General features: G+C 42.2%; 1 protein-coding gene and 1 long non-coding RNA gene across 2 annotated transcripts in view; both read left to right on the top strand.

The window, feature by feature from the left end:
• Window positions 1-4,182, top strand: part of LOC103386256 (plexin-A1) — a 125,874-nt gene extending 121,692 nt beyond the window's left edge. Inside the window, exon 31 of the mRNA XM_025060058.1 lies at window positions 842-4,182. Coding sequence (XP_024915826.1) covers window positions 842-937 — 96 coding nt within the window. The 3' untranslated portion in view covers window positions 938-4,182. The remainder of the gene's footprint in view (window positions 1-841) is intronic.
• An 8,944-nt stretch (window positions 4,183-13,126) lies between these two features.
• The window catches only part of LOC112487755 (uncharacterized), a 72,644-nt gene continuing 71,176 nt past the window's right edge, over window positions 13,127-14,594 (top strand). The window contains exon 1 of the long non-coding RNA XR_003051153.1: window positions 13,127-13,933. This is a non-coding gene — a long non-coding RNA (uncharacterized LOC112487755). The remainder of the gene's footprint in view (window positions 13,934-14,594) is intronic.

The raw sequence follows: 14,594 nt of genomic DNA, 5'->3' as shown, positions 1-14,594 counted from the left end.
CAGGAAAATGTGTTTTGTTTCTCTTGTCGCTCAGTTTCAAATCCAACTCTCAGTGGTTAGATACTCGCACTGTACTGACGATGACTCACCCGACTTGCCATTCAAAAAAAGACATTGTCCTTTGGTGGGAATAGTAATGAATTACTTAGTCCTCCTGTGCAGGCACAGAGGCATTAGTCATCATCAGTCAGGGTGTGTTAAGCTCTGCTCTTTGAATCCAAATAGATCCAGAGGTTCAGGTCCTGCTGTTGGAAACTCTGGTGGTTATTTGGGATTTTAACCTTCAGCTCTAAGGCTGCAGAAATTGATAAAAGTCCCAGCCCTGTGTTGTTACTGCTGGCTAAAGATTTGACGATTCAATAATTCAGTACTTCTCAAATAGTGGGGCGGGTCCGCTCTGGGGGACGCACTGAGGTTCCAGAGGGGGCAATGGAATATGGCACGCTGGACAAAAATTGTACCACTGCTGTAATGCTGTAACGATAACACGCCTCCAGTCACTAGGTGGCAGCAACACATACAGTGGTTTGTACAAATGAAAAATATACATTTTATCAGGTTTTCAATTCGCAGGGGTGTGGGTCTAAGAGGGGCAGGGAGGTGTGAAAACATTTCTGTCCCCAAGGGGGCGCATGACAGAAAATAATTGAGAACCACTGCAATAATTTAAGATGCAAAGATTCCTCTCCGTCTAAGGCCAAAGAAACAAATTACCATAAAGTGGACAGGTGGGATATCAGCGCCGTCCGACAGTCTTTTTGCGAAGAACGCCTCCATGTTTTGAAAGGGGCAGCGTGCACATTTGTTAGGTTCACTGACCTCTTCCGTTTTCTATCTTCAGATCTTGTCAGCCTTGGAGCGGGACGAGCAGGCGAGGAGACAGAGACTGAGGTGCAAGCTGGAGCAGGTCATCGACACCATGGCCCTGAGCAGCTGAGGACCGTCCTCCAGCACCTCCACGTCCTCCTGCTCTCTTCACATTTTGTCTCCATTCTGTCTTTCTCTCTCTCCGTCTCCCTCGCTCTTCTCCACCAGAAAGAAGAAGAAAAAAAAAAGCTCAACTCCAACCCCCAACCATACAGAGAAAAGTGGACTGAAGCAGTGAAACTGCACACCTGGGTGGGAGGGGGGGGTTCGACAGAGATGGGCGGGGCCTGTGTTCGCTTACGTGTGTACGTTTGTGTGTCGGTCTGCAGACCCACTGCGGTGTGAGAGACTGGGACACGGGACTTTTTCGCACATGCACACGTGGAGAAACATGCGGACCGACTGACTTTGGTTGTTGTGGGTGTCGGTGTCTGTGGTTTGATTTCACCAGTTTTGTGCGACGGTCAGGAAACCTGAAAATGAACTCCATGTAGGGCGTCATCCTCGGCAGGACAGACTGGTCTGGGATCAGCCTATGGAGAGAGGCTCGCCAGGTCACGTGACCATGTCGGGCATTGAGCTTTTAAAGGTTGATAGATTTTTTTTATATATATATACAAATATATATAAAAACTGTAATCAACTGCCCACTCTTTGATCTCTCGCCACTTGTATTACTGCTGAATTTGCACAATTTACAGAAACGTTACAAAGGAAAACTATACAGATGTTATATATAAATACAGTTACAGAAAGATTAGGGAGCAGACGTTTCCATTTCGTTTCATTTTAAAACAGACAAACACCTTGAAAAAAGAAAGTCAATGAAACACAATTTGGTATTTCAAAAAATTAAAAAAAATGACGTAAACAAAAAAGTAAACAAAAAACAAAAAAAAAGAGAGAAACAAAAAGTTGTACTGTGCCATGTTTTCTTTGAATGTTGTTTAGTGCAAAGACATTTTGTTAGATGGAATGTTTTTAAATATGAACATGCCTAGTGACTGAAAAACAAACCTTTGAGTAATGATCCCGTTTTAGGTCCTCGATGAAACTAGAGAAAATGGAAGCGTGTCACAGCTGAGGCGGTGGTGTCTCGGCGAAAACATGAAGTTGCTGTTGTTTCTACTCCAGTCAGTGCAATTGTTTGGTTTCAGGAAACCGAACATATTCGTTGGATTGTTGCTTTACCACGACAACTTTGTTCGGTTCCAAAGCTGGTTCTTTTCTTCAAGGGTCAAGAAGTGAGAGTTTGGCGCACGATGACGTTGTGACTGAACAATGAAGTAGCTGTCGTTGCACTAGCAGAAATGTCCCCCCCCCCACTGGTCCCGTTCTCCTTATATTGAGAACCAAACTGCTAGGACTCCACAGGTCCTGAGTTTGTTGTCTCCGTCACTGGATTGGTTTTCTATCCAAACCTATGGGAGCAAAGTCTCGGTGCTTTCAGACTCTGTTTACGTTGTGCACAGGAGCCGAGGTGAGGGCGACTGGACCCTCGGATGAAACAAAGTGGGAAAAGCTGTTTCCAACCTAAAGCCGCCTCCTTTTTTTAGTCCATGTTTCCAATGTTAATACCCAAGTAGAGGGGCAATGAACAGATAAAGCGAGTGTCTCTCTCCATCGTTTTCTTATCTTTAGGAGACAGGGATTTCAGCTCTTTATCCAATCGGGGAGGAGAACAGAAGCATCCAGAGGTGAGACACCTCTGCTCATTAGCTACGCCAAGCTGAGTAATCCTCCTGTTAGCCCCGGGCTCTTGTTTTAAAACAAGCCTACTGCCACGTGTGGCTTAAGCTTTTTTTTTATTACTGCTCTCCTTTTTTTCTTTTTTCTTTTTTTTTTTTGAAGTCTTGAAGTCTAGGTTTTTAAATATGTGGTGAGAAGTAATGTTTTTTTTTTCTGCCTGCCGAAAAACCAAACTGTGGTCTGTAAAATGTTTTGTTGATGTTTTCGTTTGTAAATTGTATACTTTTCTTGATGAACAGAAGCTATTTGCCATTTTTTGTACACAGGTTGTTGGTTTGTTTGTTTTTTTGTCTTTTTTTTCCACATGTAAATTGTACATTTGAACGGTACACGGAAGACAAAGCTTTCTTTTGGTTTGCCTGAAAGTTTGACGACCTTGACCAAACCTGAGGTCAATTTGATTTTTTTTTCTTTTTTTATAATCTCATGGATCAAAATGAAAAAGTTGCATCCTTTTAAGCATCTGTGTCTTTGTGATGGAAATGTGACTTGCTGCTTTAAATTTTTTTTTTTTTTTGTCCAATATTAGAGGTGTTCGTGCTGATCAAAGATGAAGTTGCTGGTCATTTTAGTGCAACGTCATTTTTAAGAAAGGAAAAAAAATTGTCTGTCACATGAAAAAAAAAACACAGTGAGCACAGCGCCATCATCTGGTCTGATGTCACGTTTCCTCACATGCTTTAACTCAAGCCTCCTTCAACAGACAAAAACCTTAACATTCTTGAAGGACAACTATGGTCATGTTAGAAGTGACACTTACTTTTGTTCAATTCCTCACCAGATGAACCTTATTCACTCTGTGTTCTACTGCCGACAGTGAGCTGTATGTGTCCGTTCGACTGTTAGCTGCAGTCTCTTCACTGATGAGTACAGTGTAACGTTACACACTGCGGCCGCAGATGCATTAAGCTTTTCTTAAACTCATTCATTCTCAGGTCTGTGTCTCATTTAGCTGCTTTTCTTTCCTGTTTTTATTGATTAGCTGCCATTTGTGCGATGATCTGCGTCCGGAAACCTCTTCTTAAACAATCACCGTTAGCTGTGACGAGACAACTTGTGTTCGTTGTAGAGGAGGAATTTCAGAGAAAAGTCTCTTCATGTCAGTTGTTTGTGGGCTGTAAAGAAGTCAGCTGGCTGTGGTTCCTCTGGTTCAGTTTACTTGACTGCCTACAGTGGGAGCGTATCCATCCCTCAGTCGTGAATCTCTTGGTAAATTTCCCAGCTCTTCAGACATGTTAAGTCCCCGCAACTCCCGTCGAATCACATGAAAGTCTCGGCACAATTCTGTTTCAGACCAACCCCCTGCGGTTTTCCATTTCTGGAAACTCGATGTTTGTTTCTTTTTTCGTCCAGGAGAAGGAAGTTGCATCGCTCCAAGAAAACACGAGCAAACTTTGGGAGTTGGCAAAGGAATTTTAATACTCAGACTTCAGACTTGAAGCGACTGTCACATGTTTGCAGGTTAACATCATAGTGTAAATATTCTGTTATTTCATATTTTGCAGATTTACTACTTGTAAATAAACACGCATCAAGGAGAGATTAAACATTTTTTGCTAAATAAGATTTGACTTGGATTTTTATTTCATGTTGGTTGTTGACTTTAGGGAATCTTTCCCTTTATTTCAGAAAGGAGGTGTGAGGAGATGTATAAAAAAAGTCACATTTGTCCCAATATCCTGCTTATACGTCTATTGTAGCTTTTTAATGGACAGAACCAGAGAATGTCGTAGAAATAAGGTTGAGATTGTTCACCTTCAAGTACACGCTCCCTGTCAGCCTGCAGCCTGATAGCTCCCCTCCTCCGTCCCCCTGCCTTTCATAACAGCAGCAGCATCATTAATCATCCTCATGTGAATGTACTCCAGTGGCTCCTGGGGGTTGGGTTTCTCTGCAGGTGTTAATATGAACACGTTTATCCCCGACCATACATCATGCTCGCCCTGCCCTCAGCTTACATGGGCACTTACATGGAAGAGAGGTTCTGGATGCATTATACACTGGAGCATCAGCGAGCCGGTGTCGCTGAGGTTCTCCAGGATTTCAACAGGAAAGTTTGGAACCAAACCAAACCAAACCACCTCAACCTTTTTTTTTTTCCCCACCCTAAATCGTCAGCAGTTCGCTCTCTCTCCCTCAAAGTGGATTCAATGAGGCCAGGTAGACAGAAAATGTTATCTTTTGCAGCATGTGTAACCAGCCGGGCTAATTCAATTAAAATTCCATCCGAGGAGGAACGCTGAAATTGCGTAATGGTCGTGGGAGCACTGAATCTCGTAATGATCCTGTCAAGAGGCAAATGATCTTGTGGCGCGAACATTATGATAAATTCCTGGCGAAGCCAAAGATACTTGTTTCCGCGCCTCCCTCCTGCTCTCCCTCTCCTGCTCTCCGTGCTCGGAATTTTCCGTTACTATAGTTAATAAAGTGGTGATCTATATTTACTCCCCTCCCCTCTGCTCCTTCATCTTCTTCAGCTACAGTCTGGAGAGGCCGCTGTGTTTCATCGCACGATGAACCCTTCAGAATTAGGGTTCTACTTCAGCAAAGGAGTTTTTTTGGCAGCTGTCAGCGATGTGTTGTATCAGGAGTCAGAGTCTGAGTCGCTGCTTCAGGAGTTTTCATTGGTTTCTATGGAGTCTCTCAAATCCAGTCAGTAGATCAGCTGCTCCTCAGGGGACAAAGGTGACAGCCCTGACTTGTTGAGGGATGATCTCAGATGGATTACTGTCGCCAGGTCTAACTTATGACGGTGTGTGTGTGTGTGTCAATCTGTCGTAGATGAGTAGGTGTTAAGTGCAGGTACTGCCAAACTTCTGTCCACCACTGACAGGCAGCAGCTTCTCCAAACAGACGAACAGTTGATGTCAGTCTGTGTCCGAGGCCAAAGTCCAGTCCGACAAAAGTGTTCAGCTGTTTGTCTTTGTTCCCCACCAGCAGCAGGACAACTGCAGCTGTGTCCGATCACACGTCCCCCTCACTTATTTATAAAGGCAGTTCGTGCAGACGTTAAATACCACGGCTATATGCTGAAATCGACCGTCGATCTCCCCGTTAGCTCCGTGTGCCGAGGTAGAGCCGCTCTGATCGATATTCTTGTATCAACAGAGGATCAAATGTCTACCTGTGATGTGGAAGCACACGATCCACAGATAATGATCACCTGACTGTGCGGCCGCTCCGACTTCGCTGGGCTTTTTCACCACCTCCAGCTCATTATTCTGCTTTGAACTGTTATTTTTCCACAGGCAGTGTGCCGCTTCTTTTAATGATCAACTACCTGCACAGCAGCTAACAGCAAGCAGACACTTAGCAGCTCGCTGGTAAAGGAGCGTGGAGCATTTCTCAGCTAATTAGACACAGAGCTCCCCGAGGAGGCGAGACCAAATATTGAGCTTAAATTTACCTCATGGAAAAAGACACGACTCAGACGAGATTTAAATGTGTTTAAAAAAAAGCTTGAGATTGAGGGGCACGACTCAGACGAGATTTAAATGTGTTGAAGCTTGAGAAAAGCTTGAGATTGAGGGTTTTTTTTTTATAACTTCCTGATTCCCATCTTAATGAGTCATGACAGGATTCCGTTGAGTCATTTATATTTGTTATGGCCCTAACCATACATCTGGTATCAGTATCAGTAAGTCCTCGGCTACAGAAGACTGCAGTCACAGAGCAGAAGTTCAACGTCTTTGTTTAACATACAGTACAGTACAGTACAGTACATGTAGTAATACATGTAGTAATATGTGTTTTCAGTATCGCCTGTAGTATTATACATTATACTGAGTACTACACTTGCTTACATAATGACTAATGAGTGTTTTCCAATCCCAACAAAGTGCACATTTTAATATTTCTTTTGTGACGTTTACATTTACCAGCTGTACTCATTTTTCCTTTGAGGAGCATGAAACTTTACTCTCTCTCTTTACAAATAGGTTTTAATTCAAAAACACTCCTGTGTTTCTTCTGTCAGCCTGAGGTTAAAGGTCTTTTCCAGGGACTCTTTGGCATGTAGACAACTAACCTTCAGATTGATGCTTTTGTGGGAAACAGCGCCACCTACTGTGTATATTTTGCCTTTACTAATGAAAAATATTGAAAGATTAATTATTATTACTTGACTTTTTTTTTTATTTTTAGAGATGTCTGATTCAGACTTACCTTTGAGCCAAACGACTTCATATTGACCGTGTGTTCGTTTTGACCCTGCAGCCTCTCATTGGTCACCTCTGTCCCCAGAGACACACACACAGACACACACGTATCCTCCCAACATCCTGATAAAACACTTCAATCCTCCCACTGCTTTGGGTTGGAATAGGCAGTCTCTCCGTCTCCTCCACCAGATGATGGGGTCACGTCTCCCAGGATGTGGAGGAGTCTGTCTGATTAGCCCATCCAATCTTCAAAGATCCTCTGAGGAATAGAAAAATCAGCCGTGTGTGTGTGTGTGTACGTGTGTGTGTTTGTATGTGTGTGCAGACATTGTTATTGCTGCATGTGTGGAAATGCTTTCACATGTGCATTTTATCGTCCGCTCCGGCTGTGCACAAACATGCAGGGTTGATGTGCGGACCAGAGGTCATGAAGGTCAACTGCACTCTTAGCGCACGGAACGTCGTCAGTCAATTCAATCACAACTGAAGCGGCTGACGGACCAGACTGGTGAAATGCTTGGAAATGCTGCTAATGGCTTAAGTCCACACTGTCTCCATCTCTTTATTTTTCTCTTTCTCTTCATCCCTCTCTCTCACACACACACACACACACACACATCAGCCCTCGCAGACACACAATGCAGCCACCTTTGATCTTCAAATGTGAGTCTTTGCCATATTTTCTCCCTGTGTCTTGCGGCTTCAGTGAACCAAACATGAAAGGTGCTGCTTTTCCTCGGGAACCAGAATAACTCTCTTGGGTCTATTATGGCATTAGGCTTTGAGGGGCACAACAAAGAAGTCCACCCCATATATACACAATTTTCTCAATTGCTTATTTTTTCTCTCTTATTTGATTGGCTCTTGAAAGAGCCGCTCCTTAGACAATAAACACAATTATTCCCTCAGTTATTTCCGTGCTCGGTAATTAGTTACAATGTGTCAAAGAGGGGAAAAAAAGATAAAACTTCCGTTTAATGTTTTTTTAAAGATAACACCAAACAGCAGATAAAACTGAAAGAATGTTTTTACACTTTGTTTCCATGCAGTGCGCATGTGTGAATCACTTTTGAAACATTCACTTACTCTGAATTGAATGATGAATTATTAATGCCTGTCAGGCGTATCAGAGGGCGCCACATGCTCCGTAAATCCCTGAAAGATTTGGACTGGGCTGTGCCCTTTGACCCTCACATGCAGCTCATCTGTAGGCCTTTCATGTGTGATCAACAGCCTGCCTCTGAACATGCTCCTTTCACACTCGGCCTCCTCACTGCAGCCGCCGTACACACTCGCCGCTGTCACTTTGATGTCGCAGGGATGTGGCGCATCCCGCGCTCATGCATTAATTAACGGCTTCTCGGGAATGACTCAAACACAGCAGCCTGTGATCAAGTGCATTGTGGGAGTGAGATAAGGTTTGGACAGTGGCTGGCAATGGAACTGACATAGGGACCCTTAATTAGTTCAATTAATTAACCGTGGGGATTCAGGTCCCTTTATGTGTGTGTGTGTGTTTGTGTGTGTGTGTGTTCTGTACAGTTCTGACTCAGTGGGACAAATATTAATTGTTGACATCTGCTGTATCAAACCATGTCACATGAAACATTTCCTGCGAGGTGTTCGTCACCGTAGGAAGATTTTGATGTTTTTGGAGTTAAATCTCGAATGACTCAGCATTGACTGAAGCATCACGTTTATACACGTTTAACTTCACGCATTTTGTCCCTTATTCTTTTGCCCCAGCAGAGTCTCTGTAGAGACGTCAGACTCTCATTATAAGTGACTAGTGTTGATTTATGGTTAATGAGTATTTAATACACAATGCAGTTAAAAAAACTCTGATGCTAATGTTAAAAAGAATGGTTAAAATTCAACCTTTTCAAACGTTTTTTTTTCCCCCCGTCTTCATTATTTTCAGTTTTAAACCCAGTCTTTTGTGAATAAAAATAATGAAGTGCTCACTGAAGAGGAAAAGACTCTGGCACATGAAGCAGTTAAACAGAAACATAAAAAAACAATCAATCTTATAATTACCATCCTGAAATATAACTGCAGCTGCTGCTCACCAGTTTTATTTTCGGCGTTGTTATTAAAAAGCACCATCCTGCTCTTGACGTCATCGTCTTTGCCTGTTTGAAACAGAAATCCTTCTCACCAAATCTGTTGCTTTCTCCACACTGGAACCCACTGGCTGGATTTCTGGTGCTGCTTCTGCTCATCTCGCTGCCAGCCTGCTGCCAAATGCTCAGATGTGATTTTATGTACTGCAGAGATATTACAGTTCTTCTGCCCCGTTCGTCCATACATCAGCCTGTGCAGCAGTACATAAAAACCACTGCACTCACGAGCAGAAGCAAAAGCAGGCGAGTGACGAAGGCAGTGCATCAAACAGCTATGTTAATGAGTGCAAAGAGTCACTTAGCACTCTCATGCCCCCCCTTGGGGACAGACATTTTTTCAAACCCTCTGCCCCCTCCTCCAACCCACACCCCTGTGAATTAAAATACTATTGAGAACCTGATAACATATATTTTTCTGTCTATACAAACCACTGTATGAGCTGCTGCCACCTAGTGACACCTCACTGCCCCACTATTGGAGAAGTACTGTCTTAGAGGGCAGTGGAACACTTATGTCCAGCGTGCCGTATTTCATTGGAAGCCCTTCATACCCCTCCCCCCCCACACACACACCTCACTGCCCCACTATTTGAGAAGTACTGTCTTAGAGGTAACAGTAACTTACAGTAACAGACTTTTGTTACAATAGTTTTTACTCCAAGAAAATAAACAATACAGTTCAGAAGTCTGGAAATCCAGATAGAAAAAATGTTTAAAAAAAGAGTTCAGTCTGCTCAGAAACATCAATTGGTTATGATTTTTTTATGAACCCTGTTTCTTGTTGTCACTCCCTCCCGCTGTCTGCACAGTTCTCTTCTTATGGTGCCGGAGATGTGGAAAAGCACACACACCTGACCTCTTCCTCCCTTCACTGTATGGACGGCGTTGATGTTGGTGAAGGAACAGGTGATGAAAGAGTGGAGTGGAGGGTTAACTGTGTGATGAATGTTTTTACTCTGACAGACCTGGTCTAAAATATTTAATCATGATTAATCACCAAAGTGTCTGTATGAATTTCACAACTAACAGTTCAGATTTTTTTTTTCTTAGCACATTTACTACGTAAATCTCTTTAGGGAGTATCTTATATGAAATATCTGTAGCGAACGCCAGATTGTTGAACAGATGTGAGCAACATTTTCCCCAGAGGGCCAAACTGACACAGATACAGTTCATAAAGCAAAGGGTCATATATTTAATTAGACTGTGACAGATTCAAGTTGTATTTAAGCCAACCTACAGCATGTAAACAATATATGGTATCATAATTAAGTAAATGAATAGCCAAAATAAAGGGAAGCAAAGTGTAAACAATAATATAAATAAAATTATAGATAATTTATTTAGAAGAAAAATGAAAAACAAAAGTTGTGCTCCAATGTGTAGCTTTTTAGTTTAGCACATTTCTGATACTGAGCCTCATCAAACCATGTGACAGATGTCATCACTAATTTGTCAAGTTGCCAGTTGCCAATGGCAGGATGCCATAATCATTTTCTGGCAGATAAATCTCCTCCACAGGCCGCATCTGGCACCGGGTCCATATGTTCCCCATGTGTGTTCCAGGAGGATAAGGCTGTGCTGCACCTGCGTTCTACAAATCCTCGTCATTAGCTGTTCCTTCAGGGGTCACCATGGAAGAAGTCACTGTCTCCCCCACATGGTTGTTACACCAACCATCTTCATGTCTACCTTTATCCACTCATCTTTTTTTTTTTTTCAGGGTGTACATACCAACAAACACTGAATGAGGGCGACGTTGACCCAGGACAGTTCACAGGGACCATGTCCAGTCAAAGGTGTGTGAGTATGGATGTTCGTAACCTTTATCTAATTCTTAATCTTTCTTATTTTGGCTGTAGGAGAAGCACCAGGGATTAAGCCAGTCAACCTGATCTTCTGGCTGTCATTCCTCGTCCAAGCTCCTCCCCCTCAGCCCCTCACCCCTTGGCCCCAACAAAAATCTTGATTGTCATTGACATTTAAAGTAACATCATATTTTTAAATGAATCAAAATCATCTCCACATCTTCAGTTCTGCTAAATTTCAAATTGTACCAGTGATTGTGAAACAAAACATCAGAGCAGGTCTCACTACTGCAGTTCACATCTCAGTTCCTTAAACAGATTAGGAATAATGTTATATAGACTTTGTGGGGGTTTTGACGTGGGCCGATGGAAGTACCAATGATATTGGAGATTGAGTTGCCAGACAGAAGTAATAGAAAAGAAGAGTGCCTTTAATAATACAATTGAATTATGTTTGGTCATAATGGAACATACAGAGAACACCCCCAAATCAAATGTCCTATTGTTTGACTGCAGAGATGGAAACAACCAGAATGAAGGTGTTCTGTTGTTGGTCATTTAACTCACATTCTGTTGATTCAGTTCATCCAAACTTGCAATTGTTTTCCAGGCAAAGTTTTCTATGATCTCCTGACAAAAAAACCCCACAACATAATGCAGAGTGATGTTGATTGGATGGTGTCCTGGTGGTCACTGTTGGACCTCAGTCATGTTCTTCTGCACTCACCAATCACTGTTCTGGCTGAAGAACCTGGAGCTGACATGAGCTCAGGTGGAGGACATGGTGGAGAATGTTGATAGGGTCTCTGCTGGCTCCTCTGCTCCACCTCTCCAGACCCTCACTAACTTCCCTACTTTCCTGCCTCCCTCTACTTTGCCCCACACGATTCAGTGGAGCAGGGAGAAAAACAGAGGAGCCCAGCCTTCTCCACCCGGTCAATATCACACACACACACCTGCTGCCTCCCCATGTCATGGTCTTTTCTCTCATGCTCTCTCTACACTGCTTCAGGGCCCCCTCCTTACAAATCAGACACTAGAGAGCAGATTTTATTTTGGACAGTTTGGTTTGCCCCACAGTGAAAAACAAACAATTTTTCACTTTAAAAAAATACTTTTTTCAAACACAATTTTTTTAAGAAATGCCTTGACATTTAACGCAGACCGGAAGTTTAAAATGTTATGAGATATTAACTTGTTTGTTTATAGTCCTCGGGTATAAAGAAATATTTCACTTCTCTCAGAAAATGTTTTGGACAGGTAACACACATACACAGTACACACCAGTACACACCTCCCTGACACTTTCTTCATCACTCATACTTTACTCTTTTTGTTTATCCCTGGCTGCTTTGACTCAAGGTGAGATGTGAGGCTTGGAAAGAAGTGAAGCAGCCGCAGCCAATGTTCACTGTTTGTCTTTTAAAAGGTCAGAGTGAGACGGTTAATACATTTATAGCATGTAGAGACAGTTTGACGGATGCACACCTACACAGCATGTTACAGCACTGCAGAGTGACAGTATTAATTACATTCACGCATTTAACTCCCACTGTTGTTGCTCCATCTTACTGTCGTATTGATATTAGCCGTGTGCTATTTTCCTGTCAAGCTGCGTCCAGCGTTTCTCCACAGACATCACTGGCAGCTTTTTCTCTTGGCTTGACGCTCGGTGGCCTTTCTGTCTGACCTTCACATTAAATGCTTATCTTCGACCGACTCTGTAAAGTAATAAAACAATATTATAAAGATTTCTTCAGATCTTTTTTAGTAGCAATTGATGATAAATAGTATCTCAGGATTGACTCCTGTCACAAACAATAATACTCATTAAAAATATGGGTACGTTTTCCTCAATTTCAAATGTTATTCTTTGCTTCTTTAAACTCTCACATTGATTTTTGATCGATTTAAAAAAGAAAATCCAAATTCAGTTTAGGTCACAATTTCCCACAGGGCAGTCCATCTGAACATGACCTTTAGGCTGCTCCTTACTTGAGTAAATTTCTAAAAGGAAAAAAATAAATAGAATACACTGAAACATGAATAGACATCTCTGTAAATAAAACTGTAAAATGATGCAAATGATTATAGAAGTGCTTTAATATAAACTTATATACAAACAAAGTTTTTTCTGGAACATGCAGAGCCCTTTGGATCGTTGGGGCCTTCTCTGTGCAACAGGACTGCAACGAGAATGAGAACGCTTCATCCATTTTTAATGTAGGACCTATGGTCGGGAGGGAGAGATAAAAAGAGAAAAGACAGTAAAGACGGCAGATAGTTAGATAGATAGATGTAGATTTGTTGAACCTCAGTATCTTGGCTTTGTTACACTTCATGACAGCTCAGTGCGATCCTTCTATATTGTTTTTCCTGTTTTGTATCTATGATCGTTTCTCTCTCTCTCTCTCTCTCTCTCTCTCTCACTCTCACTCTTATTCTTGAAAGTTTTTTATGCATGCTTTTTTATTCGATGTTCTGCTGAAAAAAATAAAAACATGTCACAGCTACCGTCACAGAAAGTTTTTTGTTTGGTCTGTTTGCAAAAAAGTTTCCTTTATGAAGATAAAATGAAATTAAACACACGTACACGCGCCCACGCGCGCGCACACACGCCCATACACACACAGCAGCACCCAGGTAATTCAGGCATCTTCAACATCTCCCTTCAGTTGCTGAAGCAACGGCAGCTCTGAGTCATTGATGCATAATGGCCACCTGGTGTGTGGTCAGCTTTCAATCACACGCACGTGGGGGTGGGTAGGGGTGGTAAGTTATCACCACCTACCTGTGGCGTGGACACCTGCAGCACCTGGCCATTTTACCTCTGGACCAAGCAAGTGCCCTTTTGAAAGAAAGTTTTATTTATTTATTTATGTATTTTTTTTATTTTTACATTTTTTCAGTTAATTCGATCAAAAGCATGTGTTAATAATAATAATGCTCTAAAATTCAGCGTTTAAACAAATCGCTGAATACCACTGCGGTCCCTGTAGTACATATACCAAACCTGTATATAGCGCTGTCTCAACCACGCCCTAACACACTAACATCGGAAGTGTTAGTAGCGGAAAAGAGGCAAAACATTTCGTGAAATGTTTGGAAACAGTGTGGCGTGTGAAGTCAGACACTGAAGAAGTCCACCGCTGGTTTTAAAGCTCAAGTGTACAGCGTTGTTCCTCTCTGACAGCTCGACCTGGTCCGGATAAATGACTGAGAGATTGTAAGTGATTTTTATTTCCTACGTTTGGTGATTTGACCATAAGTTTTAACTAGGGATGCACCGAAAATTCGGCCAAAAATTCCGTGCGAAAATGGTCCAAAACTGCGTTTTCTTTTGTGGCTGAAATACGTTTTTATCACCTAAACATGGTTGCTGATTAGCCCAAACCGACTTATGACTTATCAATCTATTATCTACTTATCTATAACATTTTATTCTTTGTGGTCGCCATGCTATTTCTGTCCTCTATCAGGCCGCCGTGCCACTTTTGTCTCCTCCAGGCCGCCGTGCCTCGCTGCATGTGTGCTTGAATATGTTAATTGTAACTGAATTAAAAAAACACAATTGCTTAATTTATTAGATTTACTTCTGGTTGTTCTGCCCTTTCAGTCACGACCTGCTGTATTGACATTTGTGGGTTGAGTTGGAAATTGTCAAGGTGTGTTGTGATGTCCTGGACAATGGAAAAACAACTGACATGTTGGTAAATGCCTTCTGCTAATGTAAAAATGCATGTGTGTATATTACATTTTTGGATAAAATTATGTACATGTGCCTTTAAGGATTTTTGTTCTTTTTAAAGCTCACAGAGCCAGTGGTTCCACATGCAGCAAGGTTTTTCACTGAACACCTGCCCCCCCCGAAAAAAAAAAATGTCACT

This window comes from Cynoglossus semilaevis, chromosome 11, assembly GCF_000523025.1.
Source record: "Cynoglossus semilaevis isolate Cse_v1.0 chromosome 11, Cse_v1.0, whole genome shotgun sequence".
Lineage (NCBI taxonomy): Eukaryota > Metazoa > Chordata > Actinopteri > Pleuronectiformes > Cynoglossidae > Cynoglossus > Cynoglossus semilaevis.
The sequence above is the reverse complement of the archived record's forward strand: the minus strand, read 5'-3'. Positions and strand labels throughout refer to the sequence as shown.